Source organism: Mustela putorius, unplaced genomic scaffold (assembly GCF_011764305.1).
Source record: "Mustela putorius furo isolate JIRA1106 unplaced genomic scaffold, ASM1176430v1.1 tig00003972_pilon_pilon_pilon, whole genome shotgun sequence".
Lineage (NCBI taxonomy): Eukaryota > Metazoa > Chordata > Mammalia > Carnivora > Mustelidae > Mustela > Mustela putorius.
This window is the reverse complement of record NW_025422115.1, coordinates 25619157-25640158: the sequence shown is the minus strand read 5'-3', so window position 1 is coordinate 25640158 and position 21002 is coordinate 25619157. Positions and strand designations below refer to the sequence as shown.

The 21002-nt window shown below is 59.4% G+C and overlaps 1 protein-coding gene across 10 annotated transcripts in view; it reads left to right on the top strand.

The window, feature by feature from the left end:
• Positions 1–13990, top strand: part of DIDO1 (death inducer-obliterator 1) — a 48058-nt gene extending 34068 nt beyond the window's left edge. For 9 of the 10 annotated variants that reach the window (XM_045070542.1, XM_045070541.1, XM_045070543.1 and 6 more), the window contains 4 exons: positions 372–525; positions 1182–1271; positions 2077–2272; positions 9492–13990. In XM_045070542.1, coding sequence (XP_044926477.1) covers positions 372–525; positions 1182–1271; positions 2077–2272; positions 9492–12547 — 3496 coding nt within the window. In that variant the 3' untranslated portion in view covers positions 12548–13990. Of the gene's footprint in view, positions 1–371; positions 526–1181; positions 1272–2076; positions 5602–9491 lie in introns of those variants that run through there. The other variant, XM_045070546.1, reaches the window with a different exon arrangement.
• The last annotated feature ends 7012 nt before the right edge of the window (positions 13991–21002 follow it).

Below are 21002 nucleotides of genomic sequence, written 5' to 3'. Positions count from 1 at the left end.
GATTAACAGAAGAGGGGCGTGGGGGTGAGCCCATAGTTGAGCTCCCACCCCTTCGGGACACACTTCACTCTGGCAGTTTGCATGGGCATGAGAAGGCCTGGTTTTAGCACGCCTGGCCCTTCCTTTAAGCACACAGGTCTTGAAAACCGAGGTGTGACCCACGGCCGTTCGGGTCTGTGGCGCGTTCCGTCTACCCTGTCGAGACCAGCACATCTGTGGCGCTGTGCTGAAAGTAGCCAGTTTGGAAAAGCCCAAGCTCAAGCTCGAGGGGGTTCACTGTCGCCCTTACAATTCCATAAAGTCTCCATATTTTGCAGATGGTTTGAGCCCAGAAGAAAGATTGATCTGTTTTCTGTGGTTTTGTTTTACAGTCTCTCCGAGTCCAGGTCCCCTCCAGAAGGAGATACAACCCTCTTCTTGTCTCGACTCAGCACCATTTGGAAAGGATTTATTAACATGCAGAGTGTAGCAAAATTTGTCACTAAGGCCTATCCTGTGTCGGGGTGCTGTGACTATCTCAGTGAGGTCAGAACCGAGCGTGAGCGCGCACTCGCTGTCCCACCCCAGGCCGGGGTCAGGTGGGGGCTGCCCTCCCCGCAGAGGGCCCGCAGCGTGAGCCCTGGGGAGGCGCGGCAGAGCCTGCTGTCCTGAGTCAGCAGGGTCAGTCGTTTGCACAGGGGTAGACATTCGCATGAAAACTGTCGCACCGTTTATGACAAAGCTGGGGTCGCTCTCCTCCCCCTTCGGTTCAGCCAGGGCGTGGCGCCCAAGTGTGCGCGTTCCCGGCTGACAGCGTGGCGAGGCGCGTGGGGCTGTCGGGGTCTGGGTGTGTGCAGGCTCTTTGCTTTCCCCGAATCCGTGTGCACAGCACTGGCGTTTACGACCTTAGCGAGCAGAAGCCATGCACTTCTGGATCATGTCTGAGTCCTTGCTGTGCGTCCACGTTCACAACCGATAAACTAGAAATGTTCTGCAGGACGGTCCCCCATTCAGCAGAAGGCCGTCGGGCTGCACTCCTGCCGGGGAGGCCCGAATTCCGGGTACTGACCGGGCGCCATGTAGCGCTAGTGTTAGCCGTGTTCAGTGGAGGAGTTGCGGTCTGCTGGAATCTTAGGTAGTTTGGTGCCTTGAAATGACTCCATCCTTTTACTGGCCACTTACCCAAAGTCCGTTTTGTCTAGGACCTGCCGGACACGATTCACATTGGTGGAAGGATCACACCCAGAACAGTTTGGGATTATGTCGGCAAACTCAAATCTTCTGTATCTAAGGTACTTGCCGTAGTCTAGTCTCTGCGCCGTGGAGGAAGGCGTCTGTGTAAATGCAGCTCCTTCTTCCGCTTTGATCTTGATGGGTTGGTGCCTGCCACGTCTGCTTATAAGTTGTTAAATATTGCCAGGTAAATGTTTCAAATTCCATCTATAGCGGGATGGTTGTGTGGGTGATCCGGTGGCAGCAGTTGTGTTACAATTTATGTTAATGGGTGAGTGGGTGACACAGGCACTGTGTCTTCCCATTGTCCCTGTGACTGAGGGAGCCGGCAGGTGCTGGAAGGGCTGGTCCCAGGAGGCCCTGGCCCTGGGCGAGCTGGGGGCCATGAGCCCCTGAGACGCAGCCACAGCGGAGCGTGCATGCGTGGGCAAGGGCTGCGGTTTTCCTCAGGCACACGAGGGGCTTGGACCCTTTAGTCTCGTTCAGCTTTCCTGTTGTGGAGGCGCTCTGGGCTCGTGTGTAGATCCCACAGCCGGGCAATCAGGACCGGCATCCTCACACTCCGTGCCAGAGGCTGCTCTGGGCTCGCACCGCAGCCGGTGACGGGGCTGTCTGGGGAACAGTGGGGCTAGGAGTAGAGGCAGTCTTCCAGAGATTCCCACCAAAACCAAGGTCTGAGTCCAGCAGCCCGATGCCAGAGTCTCCGTCATCCCGGCGTGCTGGACAGCAGGACAGGGAGGGGGGTGCCGAGAAGTGCTCGTCTCTCATTTCCGGCAGCCTTTGAGGTTTCGATGAAAGAGGGGAGCGGTGCCTTTCTCATGAAGCCACAGGCCAACGTGCGCTCGTCCTGTGTTTGTGCTGCAGGAGCTGTGTCTCATCCGCTTCCACCCGGCGACTGAGGAGGAGGAGGTGGCCTATATCTCTCTCTACTCCTATTTTAGCAGCCGTGGCCGCTTCGGCGTTGTAGCTAATAACAGCAGGCACGTCAAGGACCTCTACCTGATCCCACTGAGTGCCAAGGACCCTGTTCCGTCCAAGCTCTTGCCCTTCGAGGGCCCAGGTAAGCGCCAACTCTCTGAGGGGTGACTCGGCACACCTGACCCCCCACGACCCTTTCTTCCAACACCATGTCCTGCCAGACTTGTCATGCGCAGATCTGCCACCTCGCCCAAGCCGGGGCTTTTTAGCCGCAGGAGCAAGGCATGGGGATGGAGTTGCATCTAGCTGTAGAACTCAGCTTCTGGGACACCAGAGAGTGGCCCTAGAAATACCCTTACCGTTGGCATGAATTGTCTTAGAAGATGGGACAGGAAGAGGGGAAACCCCACAGCGTCCAGTCAGCCAGTCACGGCCTTGGGTCAGTGGAGGCCGGAAAAGGGCCAGAGAGGAAGGTCATCCTCACAGTGGGCTTGGGGGGTCACCTGTGCTTGCCATGGAGCTCGGGGCTGAGCCTTCACCAGGCCGGAGAGACAGGAAAGCTAGCCCGTGTGTTTTCATTCTTTAGAACGTGGTGGTTTCAGAAGATCACTTACAGATTAGCTCTTTAACAAAAACAAAGCCCTCAGGCTTGTTGAGGGGTTGAGGGTGACTCCGGGGGAACATGGTCTGTGGGAGGCCAACTCCTATTGAGCCCGGAGAGGTCCACATGTTGCGCAGTGGGTCGAAGATGCCGCGTTGAAGTGCCTCCTCGGCCACGAAGTCCCCAGAGGATGGAGCCCACAGGAGAGACGCCGCGTCTGACACATGGTGAACGCTCTTGGAGAGCTTGGGTCTAGAGCCGCGGCTGGACCCTAGGCCCTTGGTGGCACTGCGTAAACCTGGCACCTCTGGGTCCCTGTCACCGGTCCCGGCAAGCATTCCTGCCGCAGCCACATGCCGTACTTCCTGCGCCTGAGCTGTAGCTTGGCCCAGGAGGGCTGTGGGGCAGGAGCGCGCCCCCTCGCAGGCACGTCCCAGGTCCTGACCGGGGCACATTCACGCTTGAGCTGTGCTCGGCTGGTACCTGTGCACCACAGGTGGGCCCGCCGTGGTAAGGGCTGGGGCCCGCAGTCGGGGTCAGCTGCTGGCACGCTGTGCGTTGAGTTACCTTCGTGCCGGATACACTTTAAAAGCCAAGGACTCGAGGGGGTCTCTCGCCAGCCCTTGCGGTGAAGAGGCGCCCCTAGTGGGTGGCGGAAGGCCCTCCTTGGAGGTTCTCAGTGAGCAGCCCTGGGAAGTGTGCGGGCCACTCCCTGGATGACCGTCCTGAGGCCTGAGGTTGAAGATGAAGAAGCTGGCCTCTTGGGCCCTGGAGGAGCCTCCAGTCGGTCACCAGCATAGAAGCTCATGTGCACGATGTAGCGTAAGCGTAAGCATAGGGTCCCCTGGTGACAGTTGCGGGTGACTCTCGCAGCCTCCCTAGAGCCGGGCTAGGGCTTGTCCCGCTGTCTCAGCAGCAGGGTCCGCAGCGGGTGAGCTGCCCGGGGAGCAGGGTGGAGGCCGGCGTGGAGGCCCCGCCTGGACAGGGCTGCCAGGAGCTGGGCTTGGTGCGGAGGCAGGTGCGGGCTCCCCGCAGTGGACAGGTGAGGAGCCCCTCCAGCGGAGCCACGGTGGGGGCAGCCCCGCCAGCAGAGGGTCGGGGGTTGCATGGGACGCCTCCAGGGTGACATGGGGGGTGGGGAGGCACCTGCCTGGTCTGTGGAGCATGATGGGCTCTGGGCACCCGGACGCGCTCAGTGACGGCCACCTGCACTCCTGAAGCTCCCACGCCACCTGAAGGGTCACCCGGACGACCACAGACTTCTGTCCGCAGTAAATACAAGACCGGGCGGGGGGGCCTGCAAAACAGTCATGAGTGAGATTCTGTGCATAAGCTTTTAAAGACTTTTTCTAGTCTAAGGGGTTTCTAAATCTAACCCCATTTAGCATATATTTTTTTTGTTTTCCTGATACCGTTATTACCATTAGTCCCTGTGTGTATCTTACAGTTCCCCAGCCAAACAGCCTGGAGCCCCGGCCAGGTTCTCGGCCTGACCTGCTTCACATACCCACAGCGTGACTTGGTGCTCTCTAGGTCCAAGTGTTCGTGTGTCCTGGTTTCGTGGTGTGTGTGTGTGTGCGCGTGTAGGAAGGCTGGGCATGGGCATGATTCTCCCGTCACGGAGGTCCCTGTCCTCACGGAGCTGGTCTCTGCCTGGCACCCCTTGAAAGCACAGGCCTGGTCCGGGATGGGGGTGGCGTCCCTCAGCAGAGCGGCCAGTGGACTGGAGCAGGCGCCGACCAGCGAGCACCACCCACAGCCTGGCGGGGGCACCTCTGACTCCCCCCACAGCCCCTTCTCCCAGGGGTGGCCCGTGCTACCCACAGCTGGCTCACCCAGTAATCGGTTGTGCCCAGGTCCGCACCTCCCCTGTCTGTCCCGCTCCATATTTGTGCACACGCACGGAGCACAGGCCTCAGTGGACACGGGGCTCTGGCTCCGGCGAGCGTCCCAACTGGGTGGGCGGCCTGCTGTGTAGGCAGGTCGAGGTTAGGGTGGAGGTGGCGAGCGTGTTGCAACAGGGCACACCCGGCCCTCCCTGACCCTCCGCTGGTGGAGGGTCCCTCCATCCCTAGAGACAAACTGCAGGGACCCTCACCTCCTGGACTCGGGTCTCGTAGATGTTCACGTGGGATTCTCCCCCAAACTCCTGCTTTCCATGCTTGAGAAGCAGGACACAGAAGGGGCCTAACCTGGGGACTCCATGTGCACCTACCCCTCGGCCAGTGCCGCGTCCTTCCCCAACGTCACGCTTCCGACGGTAAACACAGAGCGTGTGTCCACACGTGGCCACTCCTCGGCCCACATACCAGGTGTCCACACAGCGTGTCAGAACAACCCAGAGCATGCTCTGCCTAAGGACATTTCTGTCCATGCGTATACATAGCATCTGTCCACTAGAAATACCAGGCTGTCTTGTTCTGTCACACAAGTCATTCTTAATAACTGGACGGCCCAGTTTCAGAAGACACCTGGAAAGCCCTGATGGTGGACGTTCATCTTACCGTCCCGTCACCCGACAGGCCTGAACCACGGGACTCGGGAGTGCACAGGCCCCGGCCCCGAGCGCCTGTTGATGGCGTTGGGCTTCTAGGAGTGTGTGCCAGGGGGCTGGGGGCCAGGAACTTAGTGCAGAGGGCGGGTTTCCTGGAAGCCTGGAAACCCACGGTGCCGTCTTCATTCCCATCTACCTGCTTTCTAAACTAGCTGGAAACTTCTGTGAGGTGCATTGTCCTCAGGTAAGCGCCCCTCAGTCTTGCGCGCATGTGAAAGAATCCGGGGCTGTGCACACGTCCTCACGGTCGAGCACGGCATTGAATTCAATGTACAGCTCTTTCTCCTTCAAAGTCAATAAAAGTATTTCCTGGAAACCGGTCACTGTTTGTTTGAATTTGAACTGGTAGCTTCAGTACCTGTCCCAGGCCCACAGGGGTGGAGGGCGGAGGTCTCCATCTTCCTATTGTGAGCCGGCACCACCCGCTCGGGGCGCGCGGCCCGGACGAAGACGCACAGCCTTCCCCTTTGACCCAAAACGTGTGCTGAGCCCAGTGGCTCTTTCCGGGTCTTAGGGATTCAAAATTGGAAAGAGAAGGGGGCGTGCGTGTGTGTGCGTGTGTGTGTCGTGGTCGTGGTGGAGGGCCGGGGAGGTATATGGTGTCTCCCGTGTATTTGCCACGTCTCTTCCTAGGCAAGTCCTGCAGAATTAGGGTCTAACTCCCACACACTCTCTATTGAGCAGGAGTGAGAAGTTTGTTCTGATGGATTCAGACTAGAAGAGTTTTCATTTTTAAAAAAGTAGAGTACCCGATAGCTTTGGGGGTAAGGAGTCCGCTTGCGGGTGGTTTCAAGCAGTTTTGTCCCGTGCTGTGTCGGGCTGGAGGTATGTGGGGGCAGTCCAGGGCTGTATTTCCCGCCCCTTCACCTTTCCTGGCCCCCCCGTTGCTCAGCACGCAGGAACCCCAGCCCTGGTCTGCGTCTCGTGTCGGCAAGTCCGTGGACACATGACTGCAGATGACCCCATCCCCAGTCCCTGGGTCTGCCCACTTTTTCTGTACGGGTCTGATTCTAGCCGTGGCCACTGAGGCTAAAGAATACCTCTACCACAGAGGAAATTCAGGAATGCCTCCGTGCAGCTAAGGAGGCCTGTGTGACACGGGCAGTGCCCCCTGAAGACATTCTTGCTCTGGCATTTTGGAGCAGGTGGGTGCAGACACCCTTGTTCCCAGTGACCGCTCCTCTGGAAATGGAGGACGGCCCGCTCCGCTCAGCCCGTGTGGCAACCTCCCACCTAGTAGCTTGTTTCTGTCTAGGAATCACAAACCTAACCACCCTCAAAAGGGCAGTGGGTAAGTAAGCATCTCTGCTTCTAGTAATGGACAAAGGGAGGAATTTTGCAAAAGCAGAGAAGCAGCTCCGTGCCCTGGGCTGGAGCCTTGGTCTCCACACTGCAGCCAGTGTGGTCGCCGCCGCCGCCACTGCAGCTTCTCGGACACCCTCTCCTCTCCAGGGGAGCACTGGGTAGTGGGCAGGCCTGCAGAGGGCTCTGGCTGCGAGGGGGGCGTTCTGGAGGAGAGCCAGATCTCTGCTGCCTCCCCAGGGGCAGGCGCCCAATTGTCCTTGCCGGTCCCCTACCTGCCGCCTGCCCTGTGGCAGTAGAGGGCATGGTCAAGTCTGGGGGACACCCTCAGCTCAGTAAGGCCCAAGACAGATGAGTGAATTCTGTGTGTTTCACAGATGTCCGTTACTGCCAACGTGCTAGTTACTCTCCCGATAGTCGCGCGCTCAAGTCCGTTGATAAGATCGACTGCTTCAAAACACACGTGCATTTTGTGACCACCCAGTCCGAATTTTAAATACTTGGCAAAATTCAGAGCTAACACCGATAGGAGTCGGAGCTTCTCACAGATTGCTTACGGGTCACTTAGAGATTTGTGCAGAGGAGGTAGTCCAGGGTTGAAAGCTACTTAGTTAGCTGCCTGTGTCGGGAGAGCTCACTGTTCTCAAAACAAATGTAAATGCTGAGTAATTTAAGCACCATCTTGGCTGTGATGAATAGGACAGCCAAGGTTGGAATCTACAGAGCGTGGCCGAGGTTCGGGTGTAGCGGTGGTTTTCTCCAGCCAGCAGTGAGACCGTCGGGGGTTTGGGATGGGAGGGCACACTGCACCAGAACCGCACGCCAGGTCTTCCTGGGTTTAACACAATGACTTCCCTGTCACGCACAGCTCACTGACCTGAGACCTGACCCTAAGCCACGAGCCCTGACGGTGTGTCTGGAGGTGGCATGGCCCTCTGCCCTGAATGTGGACTTGGGGACTTCCTCCCCACCCCCCCCCCACCGCCCCGCTCCCACCCACCCACCCACGTGGCTGAGCACATTCCTTCACTTTGGCTCAGACGTCAGGTTCTTTCGGGAGAGCCAGGCTTCCGGAGCTGCCGCCGTCTAGTGCGGCTGGCAGGTCCAGAAGGGCCGTGAGAGCCATTTTAGCAACTGATGATACCCAAAACGACCTGAGTAAGCAACGCAGCGCTCCGTCAATGGCTGTTACAGTAAAAGAGATGCCGTTCTGAGTTCAACTATCGCTGACTCGTGTTAATTAGGAAACAAACATGATAGATGACCCCTCAAGTCTGCTGGGCAGAAACGTTTGGGTAGGACACTCGGGGTGGGCTGCCTGGCCTTCCTGTGTCTACTCCCTCCTGTGCCAGCCTCTTCCTCTCCTGGATACACGGCTTTTTACTGGGGACTGGGGGTTAGGGAGAGGACGTTCTGGAAGCGGGGTCTCTAATGAAGGTGGTGTTCAGGTCCTGGTGTTAGGAGTGGGTCTTCCACAGGCATGTCCACGCTGACAGCCGTGAAGCAGGAGGCCCTTCCCACGTGGGAGGGAGGGTAGCACCGTGCTCTGTGCACAGAGGCTGTCTCCCCAGCTCAGACCTGACTTGGCTTCTCAGGGGCTGGGTGGACTGTCTACCGCCCTGTGTGCTCTGTGTGTCAACCCAGCTCTATTGAAATTTGGGAAGATTAGTAGACATTTTAGAATTACATAATGGTGTCCAAAAACAACTATTTGAAGTCACCTGTGATCATCTTTAAAACCAGAAAGAACGGGAAGACAGTACTGATTTTCAGTACGTGAAAGTTGGCACATGCAGCAAAGACAGGTGTGTGCGCCGGAGCCTTGACTTATCAGTGAGTGATACAATTTGACTTTAAGTATCTTTCACTATTGACAAATTTTTATGTATCCTTTCTCCCTAAAATTACTCTTTTGTGACTTGGGTGGTTTTGTTCTTCTTTTGGTATTCTGGATTTATGAGTGTGGGGTAGAGAATCATTAGTGAAATACTGACATTCCTGGAAAGATGTGCAATTTAGAGTGGAATAATGTTTTTTTTTTACTTAAGAAATGAGTATGTTTAAGAGCTGTCCTGTGCCCAGAAACCGCAGTGTCTTCCGTGTGGCCTCTTGAGTCCCCTGCTGGTTTTCTGAACACACTGGGCTGCTGGTCTCAGTGCCGGCCTGTGCTTGCAAAGACCGTGAGCATCTGGTTAAGTTCATGTTAATGGAGCGTCTTTCTAAACCCAGAAGAACGTTTACTTTAGCCGTTTCAGTCAGCCCGGTCCTTCCCTTCCCCGGAACCTGGACACTAGCAGCTGCCGAACTTCCCTCATGGCGTGTGCAGAGGTTAGCGTTGTAACCATGCTGGAGGCCTGGCCCTCTGCTTCGAACCTACGGCTTCATTTACGTGGCGCAAGTCCCCAGTTAAAACGGGCTGTTCGTTGCCTTTCTGATGTGTTAGCAAGAGGCAGATAAAAGAATACAGCTACGATTTTGTGGCAGGTCCTCCCTGTACGTCTGTGCCTTACGTCCGTGCCTTACGCCCTGGGGCTTAGCAGATGTCGACGGACGGTTGCATGATGGCCTTCCCCATGCCCTCCGTCACGCTGTCCTTCGGCTTTGTATCTGAGGTTTGGATCTGTAGCATAAGTTCTGACAGTCGGGGGGAGTTTACCCCGGGAGCTAGGCCCTGGGCTCTGTGGTTGTGCTGCGGGGGTCGGGCCGCCGGGTCAGGGTGGGCCTGGACTCACGATCTTTGGCAGTAAGCACTTCCGCTCTTCCAGCCCTTGATTTTACTTTGCCAGTGAGCCCCTTCCTCCTGCCTGTTGAGACACGCCCACTACCGCTGCCCGTGGGGTTTGCCCCTGAAGAGCGAAGGCTGAAGTCAGATTCTAAAATGTGCACGACCGTTCTGTTTTTCAGGTCTTGAGTCGCCGCGTCCCAACATAATCCTTGGGTTAGTGATCTGCCAGAGAATAAAGCGTCCTTCAGGTGCAGGAGAATTAGATAAAGTGGAGGAGAAGCGGACCCGCCCTCAGACCCAGGAAGAGACGGAGGTTTCGGTGTATCCCAAAGTGTCCGTGGCCCCACAGTCCGAGAGGAAGCCCCCCAGGTTCCAGGTGGGCTCCGGGGACATGGCTGTCAGCACCACACCCCCGGGGACTCCTCCACCGCCGCCCCCGCCGCCAGAGCCTCCTGCCGCGTCTGCTTCGTCATCCGTGTTGAAAATACTGTCCTCGCTCAAACCGGGAGCCCCGAGCACTGTGCCCACAGCGCCCGCCGCGGCGGCTCTTCCGACGGCCGCTCCTTCCGCCAATTCCTCCACCTCCAAAACAGCCTCACCCCTGGAGCACATCCTGCAGACGCTGTTTGGGAAGAAGAAGTCTTTCGACCCCCCTGCCAGAGAGCCTGCAGAGTCGGCCCCGGCCTCCCACCCAGACCCCAAAGCCAAGGCCGACGGCGGGCTGCCCGCGGCGCCTCTGCTGGATCCGATCGTGCAGCAGTTCGGCCAGCTCTCCAAAGACAGAGCCCTGGAGGATGAGGAAGATGACCGACCCTACGACCCCGAAGAGGAGTACGGTCCTGAGAGAGCCTTCGGCGCTCAGCTTGAGCGAGGGAGGCGCCCCGACGCAGAGAAGGCCCCCGAGACCGCCGAGCGGGAGGAGGTGGCCTACGACCCGGAGGACGAGACCATTTTAGAAGAAGCCACAGTGGCCATCGACGACCTGCCCAACCGGATGTGTGCGGACGGGAAGGGCGGCGCGGCGGACCGGCCCGCTGAGCCCGCGGCCCCCGGGGCGGCCCCCTCCCTGGTAGAGCAGCAGCAGATGATCGAGGAGCTGAACAAGCAGATCGAGGAGCAGAAGCGGCAGGTGGCTGAGCAGGAGGCGGCGCTGCGGCAGCAGAGGGCTGCCGTGGGCGCCTCCATGGCGCACTTCTCCGTGGCCGACGCACTCATGTCGCCGCCCCCAAAGGCTTCCCTGCCTCAGGCCGAGCTGTTCCTGCAGGAGCAGCAGACCACGGGCCGCCCGGCCGCGCTCCCCGGCGCCCCTCCCGCGGCAGGCCCCGGCTGCGACCCGCGGCCAAGTCGGGACCCGCGGCAGGCCCGGCGGCTGGCCGCGGAGCACTGCGAGAGCGAAGCCGGCTCCAGGCCCCCCGCAGCCCGGGAGGACGGTGCGGAGGCCGCCTTGCCCGCCAAGCCAGATGGCCCCAAGCACGAGCCCTCCGCGAGCCCGGTCGTGCTGCCTGCAGAGGGCGGCCCTCCCTCGGCGGGCTCGGGCAGCGGCTCGGGCAGCGCGCCCAGACCTGCCCGCAGGGTGCTGCTGCCCACGCCCCCCAGCTCCGCCTTCCAGCCTGGCTTCCCTCTGCAGAGCGCGCAGAGCTTTCCCTCTCCGGGAGCGAGGGACCCTTTCTCAGCTCCAGTGTGTACCGCTCAGGAAAAGTGTGAGGATCCGAGAAATGCTCAGTTTGCTGAAAAAGGTGACCCCCCTGCGGTTGAAGCCGAAGGAGACGGAGAGCCACCGTGCAGACCCGGTGAGGGGGCCGCCACGTTCCCCTCAGCTGGACAGAGAGCAGGGGCCCCTCTGCCCCCATCCCAGGGCCAGCGTGAGCCAGCACCACGCACGTTTGGGACATCGGGGCTTCATGGCCCCAGTTTCCCAGGACCAAGGGGGCCAGCCCCTCCATTTTCTGAAGAGAATATTGTTTCTAATAGCGATGGGCCGCGAGGGCCTCCCCCGGCCAGATTCGGGGCCCAAAAGGGGCCCATCCCTTCCTTGTTCTCAGGGCCACATGGGCCCCCTCCCTATGGGGACAGTAGGGGTCCCTCCCCTTCCCACCTTGGGGGGCCCAGAGGATCAGCACCACCCCAATTTGAGGAGCGAAAGGACCCGCACGGGGAGAAAAGAGAATTCCAGGACGGCCCGTACGACGAGCCGGCCGGCCCTGTCCCTCAGTTCGAAGGAGCAGAACAATCCCAGTTTGTGGGAGGTCGAGGCGCGGCGCCGTTCCAGTTTGGAGGCCAGAGAAGGCCTCTGCTGTCACAGTTTAAAGGACCCCGAGGGGGTCCTCCTCCCCCTCAGTTTGGGGGTCAGAGAGGGCCTCCCCCCGGCCACTTTGTGGGCCCGAGGGGGCCGCATCCCAATCAGTTTGAAGGACCCAGAGGCCAAGCGCCAAATTTCATGCCAGGACCCAGGGGGGTTCAGCCTCAGCCATTCGAGGAGCAGAGGGTGAGCTCACCCCCAAGGTTTGCCAACCCCCGCGCGCCCGCACCCCTCCCGTTTGGCGGACCGAGGGGGTCTGTGCCCTTTCCCGAGAAGAGCGAGCCCACGCCCCCCCGCTTCCACTTCCAGGGCCCGCCGGCGCCGGGGCTGAAGGCAGCCCCCCGGCCACTGCTGGAGCTGCCCAGTCACCCGCCGCCACACAGGCCCGAGCGCTGGGACGAGGCGCCGGTGCAGGGCCCTGAGCCCGAGTTCCGAGAGGCCAAGGGCCACGACTACAGGAGCGCGGCCTTCGAAGGGCGGTCGAGGGAGCGGTTCGAAGCGGGGCCCAAAGAAAAGCCTCTGGATGAGCCCGAAGCCGCGCCCGAGAGCCGGCCGGGCAGGGCCCTGGACGAGCGCCGGCGAGAGCGAGGGCGGCGCTGGAGCCGGGAGCGGGACTGGGAGCGGGGCCACGAGCGGGCCCGGCACCGCGACAAGGACGCGGGCCGCGAGTGGGACCGGAGTCGGGAGCGCGGCGCAGACAGGGACCGGGGGCGGGACCCGGAGCGGGCGTCCGAGTGGGGCCGGAGCCGCGAGCGCAGCCGCAACCGGGAGCGGGAGCGCCGGCGGGAGCGGGAGCGGTCTCGCAGCAGGGAGCGCGGCCGGGACCGGACCCGCGAGCACGGCCGGGAGCGCAAGGACCGCAGCAAGAGCAAGGAGGGCTCCCGGGACCCCAAAGCGGACGCCCCGCGGGCCGCCACCCCCGCGGGGCAGAACTAGCGGCCGGCGGCGGCTGCTCGGCCGGGGCTCCCCGCAAACGCCCTGCAGGAGAGCCGGCGCGGGCGCTGCGGTGAGCTGCGGACTGAGACGCAGAAGAGAGTCTCCTGGACTTGGGAAGTGACTGTGATTTTGTGTACAGTGGTTTCTTACAAGATTTCACATCTTTACAACTCAGATGCTTTTTAAGAACTCGGTATTTCCATTTAAAATTACTGGAATGGGAATGTGTCTACAGAAGCATATTGCTTTTTCAGATTATAAAGTTATCTTTTCCAATAACTTAATTATAGTAAATTTTAAGGGAATTTCCGTGGACCTTAGAGCCATACCCGTACTGAGATCTGCTCTGTATCTGTTTCTAAAAGCTGCTGTCACAGGCCGGCTCGCACCGAAGCCCAGCGAGGCTCTCTGCTCCTCCTGGGGTGTGCGGGACAGAGCTTTACAAATGCGTTTTTCTTTTGTCACAAGGAAATTTGAATTACAAATTTCAACCAGGAAACAAACCATTTCTTAGTTTTGCTGGTTTTGTAGATCACCTTATACATTTTTTTTCTCAAAGACAGGATTAAAAGCAACATCTGTCCAAGTAGAAACTGTTGCATTTTTTAAATAGCAATTTATTGAAAAAGGTGTAACCTTTACCAGCCTAAAAAAAGTGAGAAAAGAAGCCAATTAAGTGTTCTTTAAAAGGGGGGTGGGGGTGGGGTGGGGGTTGACTTTGATTTGCATAATCAGGAGCAGTTTTGTTTGTGAGGCGACATCCCCACAGTCCTTCCTGTGGCCCAGGGAGAGTGCGCCCGCCCCAGGCTGCTACCCTGTCCGTGACGCATTGCAAAGTCTGTCGTTGAAAGTGGGACGGTATTTGTGTGAAGTCTGAGGCCGAGGACGGTGACGTGATGACGGCAGCAGAGAAGTCGCTCCTTGTCGTACATCGTCCGGTCCTTCCGAAGGGGGAAGCAGAGAAACCCTCGCTAATTTATTGGACTGTACAAATAAATACACTTTGATAATTTTTTTATATTTTCATAAACTTACTTTTGCAAGTGTAAAATTAGAGAATTTCATTCATTCTTTGGAGTCTCCTCCATCGTACATCACTACGGATTTTTCACTTTCTAGCACAAACGTTCAAACGATAAGAGCGAACACGGAGAACTTGGTGACTCATGGGACCGGTTCCGGACCCCGTGTCAGTACGTTAGATTGCATTGAAGCGGCGTCAAGCTCCAACATCTATACGATGTGAAGGGTTTTTTACATGTAAAACAAATTTTTCTAATTTAAATACACAAATGTAAAAATCAAGTGTGTTTCTTTAGGTTTACTTGATAGAAATTTCTGTAAATTGTATTTTATATTGCAAAGTATGATATCACTGTACAGTAAAACATGCAGCTCCATAGGTTTTGTTACTCGAGGTAGAATAAACGTCTGCAGAAGGTTTTCTGTCCCTTGTGTGCACTCACTCTTCCCCGCCAGGACTTTGGGGCTAGACCGGTGCGGGGGACACGACCATGTGTCCTCAGGCAGCAGACCACCTCTGGCCTTGAGCTGGGTGACCCTGCAGCTCTGTCTGCTCAGCGTGTGGCTGGACATGCCCAGTGCTGCTCAGGGAGCACGCGGCCAGGTGGCGTGCGTGGCGGTGGCGGGGCCAGCAGGCTGACGAGGACCCTTCAGGGCTCCGGGAACCTGCCCACAGCCAGGGCTGGAGCAGGGGGAAGGCAGCAAGTCACGCTTCCCGTAGCTGCCCTCGGTCCGGCGGCGCCTTGCCCGGACTTCCCTTTCTCACCTTGAGCCCCTACTCTGCTGTGGGCAGAAGCGGGACATCCTTTCCGGCAGGACCGGCTCCCGTCCTAGCGGAGCTCACAACCAACTCCGGGGGCAGAGGGGCAGCCCACGAAAGTCCCTGGAACCTGCTGGGGAGCCTGAGGGGCCAGCCCTGACCATGTGGAGGGCCGCTCTCCAGAGAGCTGCTGGCCGCCCAGACCCTACAGGTCGGAAGACCCAGCTCTGCAGGACAGACGCTGAGGAGTGCCGAGCTCGGCGCCCTGGAGCCATGAGCCATCAGGCCGGCGGGCTGCCGCCAGAGGGGTCTCCCCAAAATGTCAGAAAACTGGATCCCATTCTAAAATCCTCGGTCCATCGTCTCCTCAGACGCTTGGTCTCGTGTGTGTTCACCCCAAAGCCCGTCTTCCAGAGGCTCCGCGTAGCCCCCCTGCAGCACCAGGCGGTGCCGTCCTCACCTTGCCATCATCTGTCGCCCCATCAGCCCTCCCACCTGCGACCCCGTGCAGCCAGGGTCGCCCACAGTCCGGGACCCATGAGCCGTGTGTGACTCTCCAGGAGCCCAACTAGCGAGGGGTCCTGCTTGAGGATGTGGCCAGGCAGGGCAGTCCCTGGGACCCGAAAGCCACAGTGTCACCTTGGGGGGGGGGTGCCACCAGGCTGTGGCCCGTAGTCCTGGTGCTTTGCCGGCTGCGCTGCAATGTGCAGAGGCAGCTGTAAGTGGGTATGAAGGAGCACGTTCACAGAGCGCTGGGAGGGGCTGGGCCTCCGCGGGGACAACACTGAAGAGGCTGGGCACCCTCCCCAGCTCCACCCCCCACCCCACTAGTCCAAGGACCTGCCTAGAGGCAGTGCGAGTAGGGGGTGAGGCCCACAGGGACTGCTCTTGAAGGGGCCCTGAGCGAGGGGCCGGACAAGCACAGGCCCCTGTGGACAAACCCAACTGAGGGCCTCAGAGGGGAAGGAGGGGGGGGGGACCTCCGCCCCGGGCTGCTGGGTCTCCCTGTGAAGCCTGTGGCTTGCACTGACCATAGGACCCTGGGGGGAGAAAGGGAGCACTGAGAGGCCCTGTGACTCGAAACCCACAGGGACTGTTGGTAACATTTGTCGGTTTCCTGGAAGCTTCTTCCCCGGTTTTTCTTTCACGAAATTGGGATTCTGTAATTTTTTTTTTTTAAGATTCTATTTATTTGGCAGACAGAGATCACAAGTAGGCAGAGAGGCAGGCAGAGGGGGGGGGGGGGAGCAGGCTCCCCACCAAGCAGAGAGCCCGACGTGGGTCTTGATCCCAGGACCCTGGGATCATCACCGGAGCCGAAGGCAGAGGCTCAACCCACTGAGCCACCCAGGCGCCCCTGGGATTCTACACATTCTTATATGTTTTTTTATTTGTCTTATCCTGGACGAGTCCCAAAGGCATCAAGTATTCATCAAAAGCATTATTTGTGTTTTTCTGCATTGTTCAAAATGTTCAAGTCCTTGTAGTTTGCGGAGAATGAATGCTCCCTGTAGGTCTCTGGGGTGGTAAGTGTCCACTCAGGAGAAGAGGAAATGAAAGTAGGGTTTTTGTTTTGTTTTTTAAGAGTCCCTTGTCTTTTTTTTTTTTTTTTTAATATTTTATTTACTTATTTGACAGACAGAGATCACAAGCAGAGAGACAGGCAGAGAGGGGGAAGCAGGCTCCCCGCTGAGCAGAGAGCGTGATGCGGGACTCGATCCCAGGACCCTGAGATCATGACAGGAGCCGAAGGCAGCGGCTTAACCCACTGAGCCGCCCAGGCGCCCCTGAAAGTAGGGTATTAAGTAAACCAAGATACAGGCCGCGGTGGGGGGATGCGGCCCCCCAGAAACAAGCCCTCCTGGTGGACTCTCTGGCCCCTTTCTCTGCGCGATGCTGCCGGCTGCACCGCCAGGGAAAACACTGGGGAAACGCCCAACCAACCGAGATTGCAAACAGAGCTTTGCCCGCGTGCCTCACGCAAACCCAGAGGCAGGCAGTCGCAAGGGGCAGAGTGGCCTCGGTGTCCCGGACAGCCGTCGTCGTCGCCGCAAGAAGGCCGCTCGGCCGGCATCGCCTCCTCCCCGCAGCGCCTCGCAGGGCCTCACCCGCCTGCGCTTCTGGTCCCGCGCTGTCGGCCGCGCGCACTGCCACGCGGCCGGCCCTAGGGCAACGCCACAGGTCGCACATAGCCGGTGAGCACGGAGGGGCTGAGCCACCACGGACACAGCGTGGGTCACCGCGGCGGGCCGGGCCCCGGCACAAGCGCGCGCCGCCGCAGGAAGCGCATCCCGAGCCACCAGGCCACCCGCGCTACGACTCGCCGGTTTCCGACCGGGACGTCTCCAGCTAAACGCCAGCCCCGGCGCGGTCCCCAGCGCGGCCCCAGCAAGAACCCCCAACCCGAGCACTGACCTCAGCACCGCCCCCAGCTCCGCCCGGAGCACCGCAGCTCCCCTACCACCGCCCCAGCACCGCCCCCAACCCCGACTCTAGCTCGCCCCCAGCCCCGCCCTCAGGACGACCCCAGCACGGACCCCAGCACCGCCCCCAGCACCGCCCCCAACCCCGACTCTAGCTCGCCCCAGCCCCGCCCTCAGGACGACCCCAGCACGGACCCCAGCACCGCCCCCAGCACCGCCCCCAACCCCGACTCTAGCTCGCCCCCAGCCCCGCCCCCAGGACGACCCGCAGCACGCCCCCCAGCCCCGCCCCCAGGACGACCCCAGCACCGCCCCCAGCACCGCCCCCAACCCCGACTCTAGCTCGCCCCCAGCCCCGCCCCCAGGACGACCCCAGCACGCCCCCCAGCACCGCCCCCAGCACCGCCCCCAAACCCCGACTCTAGCTCGCCCCCAGCCCCGCCCCCAGGACGACCCCAGCACCGCCCCCAGCACCGCCCCCAACCCCGACTCTAGCTCGCCCCCAGCACCGCCCTCAGGACGACCCCAGCACGCCCCCAGCACCGCCCCCAACCCCGCCCCCAACCCCAAACTCTAGCTCGCCCCAGCCCCGCCCTCAGGACGACCCCAGCACGGACCCCAGCACCGCCCCCCACCCCGACTCTAGCTCGCCCCAGCCCCGCCCCCAAGACGACCCCAGCACGGACCCCAGCACCGCCCCCAACCCCGACTCTAGCTCGCCCCAGCCCCGCCCCCAAGACGACCCCAGCACGGACCCCAGCACCGCCCCCAACCCCGACTCTAGCTCGCCCCAGCCCCGCCCCCAAGACGACCCCAGCACGGACCCCAGCACCGCCCCCAGCACCGCCCCCAACCCTGACTCTAGCTCGCCCCCAGCCCCGCTCTCAGGACGACCCCAGCACGGACCCCAGGACGACCCCAGCACCCCTGAAGGCTCTCAGACACTCCTTAAACCACGTTTCCAGGGCTCCTGGGTGGCTCAGTGGGTTAAGCCTTTGCCTTTGGCTTAGGTCCTGATCTCCGGGTCCTAGATTGAGCCCCGCATCGGGCTCTCTGCTCAGCAGGGAACGTGCTTCCCCCTGCGCCTCCCTGCCTGCTTGTGATCTCTCTCTCTGTCAAATAGATAAACAAGATTTCTTTTAAATAATAAATAAATAAATAAACCATATTTTCTAAACTAGGACAACGGCAAAATCACGCCTCCACCTAACCAGATGCAGCCATCCTGAAAACGGGCCAATCCCAGAAGAGAGTCTCTCCCAAAACGAGCAGGGACAAGGTCAGCACAGCTGCCGTGGTCCTCATCTCCACAGCGGACCACTAGGCCTTCTTCACCACCCAGTCTGTGCTCCCGGGCCGGACTCCCTGCCTGGCGGGAGCCCCGAAGACTTGCAAAGCCCGCCTGAATTGCGTCCTTGTACTTCTGCACCGACTTCAATCACAGGACTTGGGGGTACCGGGAGGTGCCCTGGGAATCCTCCTGCATTCTGGGCATGTCCTGCAGACCCTCTGCCCCTTCACAGGCAGGCCCAATCAGCCTGGCCCATACAGTGTCCCTTTTTTGCCCCTTGACTCACTGGCACAAAGGGTCCCACGGGGCCAGGTGGCCGCCCCAGCTGACAGCCCAGTGAGACCGTCCCTGCGTCCTCTGGACGAGGCTCTCTTCCGCTGGAACTGAGCCTTCTAGAACCAGACGTTGCAGGAACTGGCAGCAGAGATCCAGCTCGTGGATCAGGAGAGGGAACAGTGAGAGGAGCCGCCCCATTTCCAGCTCTTGGTTCCCAGATCCGTGAGTCCCGGCTGTGCAGGAGCAAGACAAGCTGGTTGCTGACCTCTAGCATGCGCTGTGCCCCAGAAGCGCCACCCAGCCCTGCAGATGCGGCCACCAAGCCGGCGCGGTGATGGAGTCTGCAAAAGGCCAAATGACCAAAATCCAGATCGCGGACCCCGAAGGCTGGTGAGGGTGTGTGGCCTCAGGCGCCCTTATCCACTACCGGTGGGAGCACGACCCGGGGCAGCCAGCTTGGAAGGCGGTTTGCTGGTTCCTTACAAAGGGCTTAGAATGCGATCTGCAGCCAAACCCTTGGTGTGTATCCAAGGAAGGAGAAAACTCTTCTCCACACAAACACCTGCACATGGACGTTTGGCAGCTTTATTCGTAACTGCCAAATCTCAGAAGCAACCAAGACGTCCTTCAGTAGGTGACAGACAGACACTCTGTGGGCCATCCAGACCACGGAATACTATTCAGGGCTAAAAAGAAAGGAGCCGTCAGAGCCCGAGAAGACATGGAGGAATTCTAACTGCATCTAACAAAGTGAAAGAAGCCAATCAGAAAAGGGCTCCACACGGGGTGATAGCGGCGACACGGCGGAAAACAACGATCAGGGGCTTCCGCGGGCAAAGTAGGGAGGGTGAGCAGGCAGAACACGGAGGAGTTTTAAGGAAAATACTCAGTCTGACACTCAACATACATGTTCAAAACATGTGTTTTGTTGGAATTTATACCTAAGCATATTTTTTTTTTTTTTTTTAAAGATTTTATTTATTTTATTTGACAGAGAGCAAGATCACAAGTAGGCAGAGAGGCAGGCAGAGACAGAGGGGGAAGCAGGCTCCCTGCTGAGCAGAGAGCCCGATGCGGGGCTTGATCCCAGGACCCCGAGATCATGACCCGAGCCGAAGGCAGCGGCTTAATCCACTGAGCCACCCAGGTGCCCCTACCTAAGCATATTTTTGAGTGATGGTTAGTGGTATTGCGTTTTAACCAATGGGCACATGTTCATTGCTAGAGTGTAAGATACAGTGATTTAAGGTTTTATTTATTTATTTCAGAGAGAATGAAAGTGAGAACAATCACAGAAGGAGAGGGAGAAGCAGACTCTTCACTAAGGGGAAAGCCTGAGGCGGGGCTCGATCCCAGGATCCTGGGACCATGCCGGCATCGGAAGGCAGATGCCCAACCGACTGAGCCGCCCAGGCGCCCGGGAGACATTGATATCTGAATGCTCTTCTTCTATTCCGTGACCATGGTGAGGTCAAGGTTTTTTGACATAGAGCGTCAGGTTTACTGCAAGGAAAGACAGCTGTACTTCTCTCTCAACCTGGTGCTGTCTCTTCCGCGTGCTTTCTCGGACAGAGTGGAGCTTCCTGTACAATAGTGAGCAGCACAGGTGACGGGCGACGTCCTGGCCTTCTTCTGATCCTCAGGGAACGCAGTCAGTGTCATACTGGAAAGTGTGATGCTGGCTCCAGGTAATTCATAGATACCCTGTGTCAGGTTGAGGACATTCCCTTCTACTCACGGCTTGCGGAGTTGGAGTTTTTATAGGGATCTTAGATTCGTCAAACACCCCCCCCTCCCCCCCGCCTTGGTCTGTTAATAGAATAAATGATGTTGGGCTGATTTTCAAATGTAAACAACACTCGTGTCACTGGAGTAAGTTCGATCTGGTCAGGATGTTTTATCCTTTTTCAAAAATGTCATTGGATTCCATTCGCAGAGACTCTCCTGAGAGTTTTTACATGTTTGTTCACGTCAGATGGTGCCCTGCGGTCTTCTAGTCCCGTAGTGTCTTGGTGGTTTTGACATCAAGTCACGCTGGTTTCACAAAAGGCGCGTTTGTGTAACAGTTTCACGTTCAACACTTGCCCTCCTGACACACGGCTCCCACGGATGGTGAGCTGTGGGCCCCGGTACCTCAACGGACTGTAGGGCCCACCATGGGTCTTCGTAGCCAACGACCATGTGAGCCGCGCTGCCCTCCCGTCATTGTCTTCAGAGTCCCTCTGGAGTTGGGTCGTCTGGCCTGCGTGGGACAGGGCCCTGCGGCGTGCGCAAGCAGCGGGGGCGGGAGACACCCTCCCGCGCTGCGCACTAGGCCTGGCCTGACCCCTCATCGGGGCTCTGGGCTCCTCGGGGCTGCCTCTGAGGGCCGGGCAGACCCCGAGCTGCGCGGGTCGGTCTGCTCCGCGGTACCGGGGGCGCGCCCCGCAGCGAAGCCAGGGCGTCGCCGCTCCGTGTTCGCGCCGCGCACGCCCGCGGTCTGCAGGACGCCGAGCGCGGACCGGGCACGCTCCGCCGGGCCGGCTCTGCGCCTCCGGGGAGCGGACGCCGCGGCGGACACGCCTGCGACCTTCACGGGGCTCCGTGCGCTCGCCCTTCGCGTCGGGGTCCTCGGACCCGCTGCGCCCGCACCGGACTCGGCTCCGGGCTCGATCCCGGCGATTCGGTGCGCGCCACGGCCCG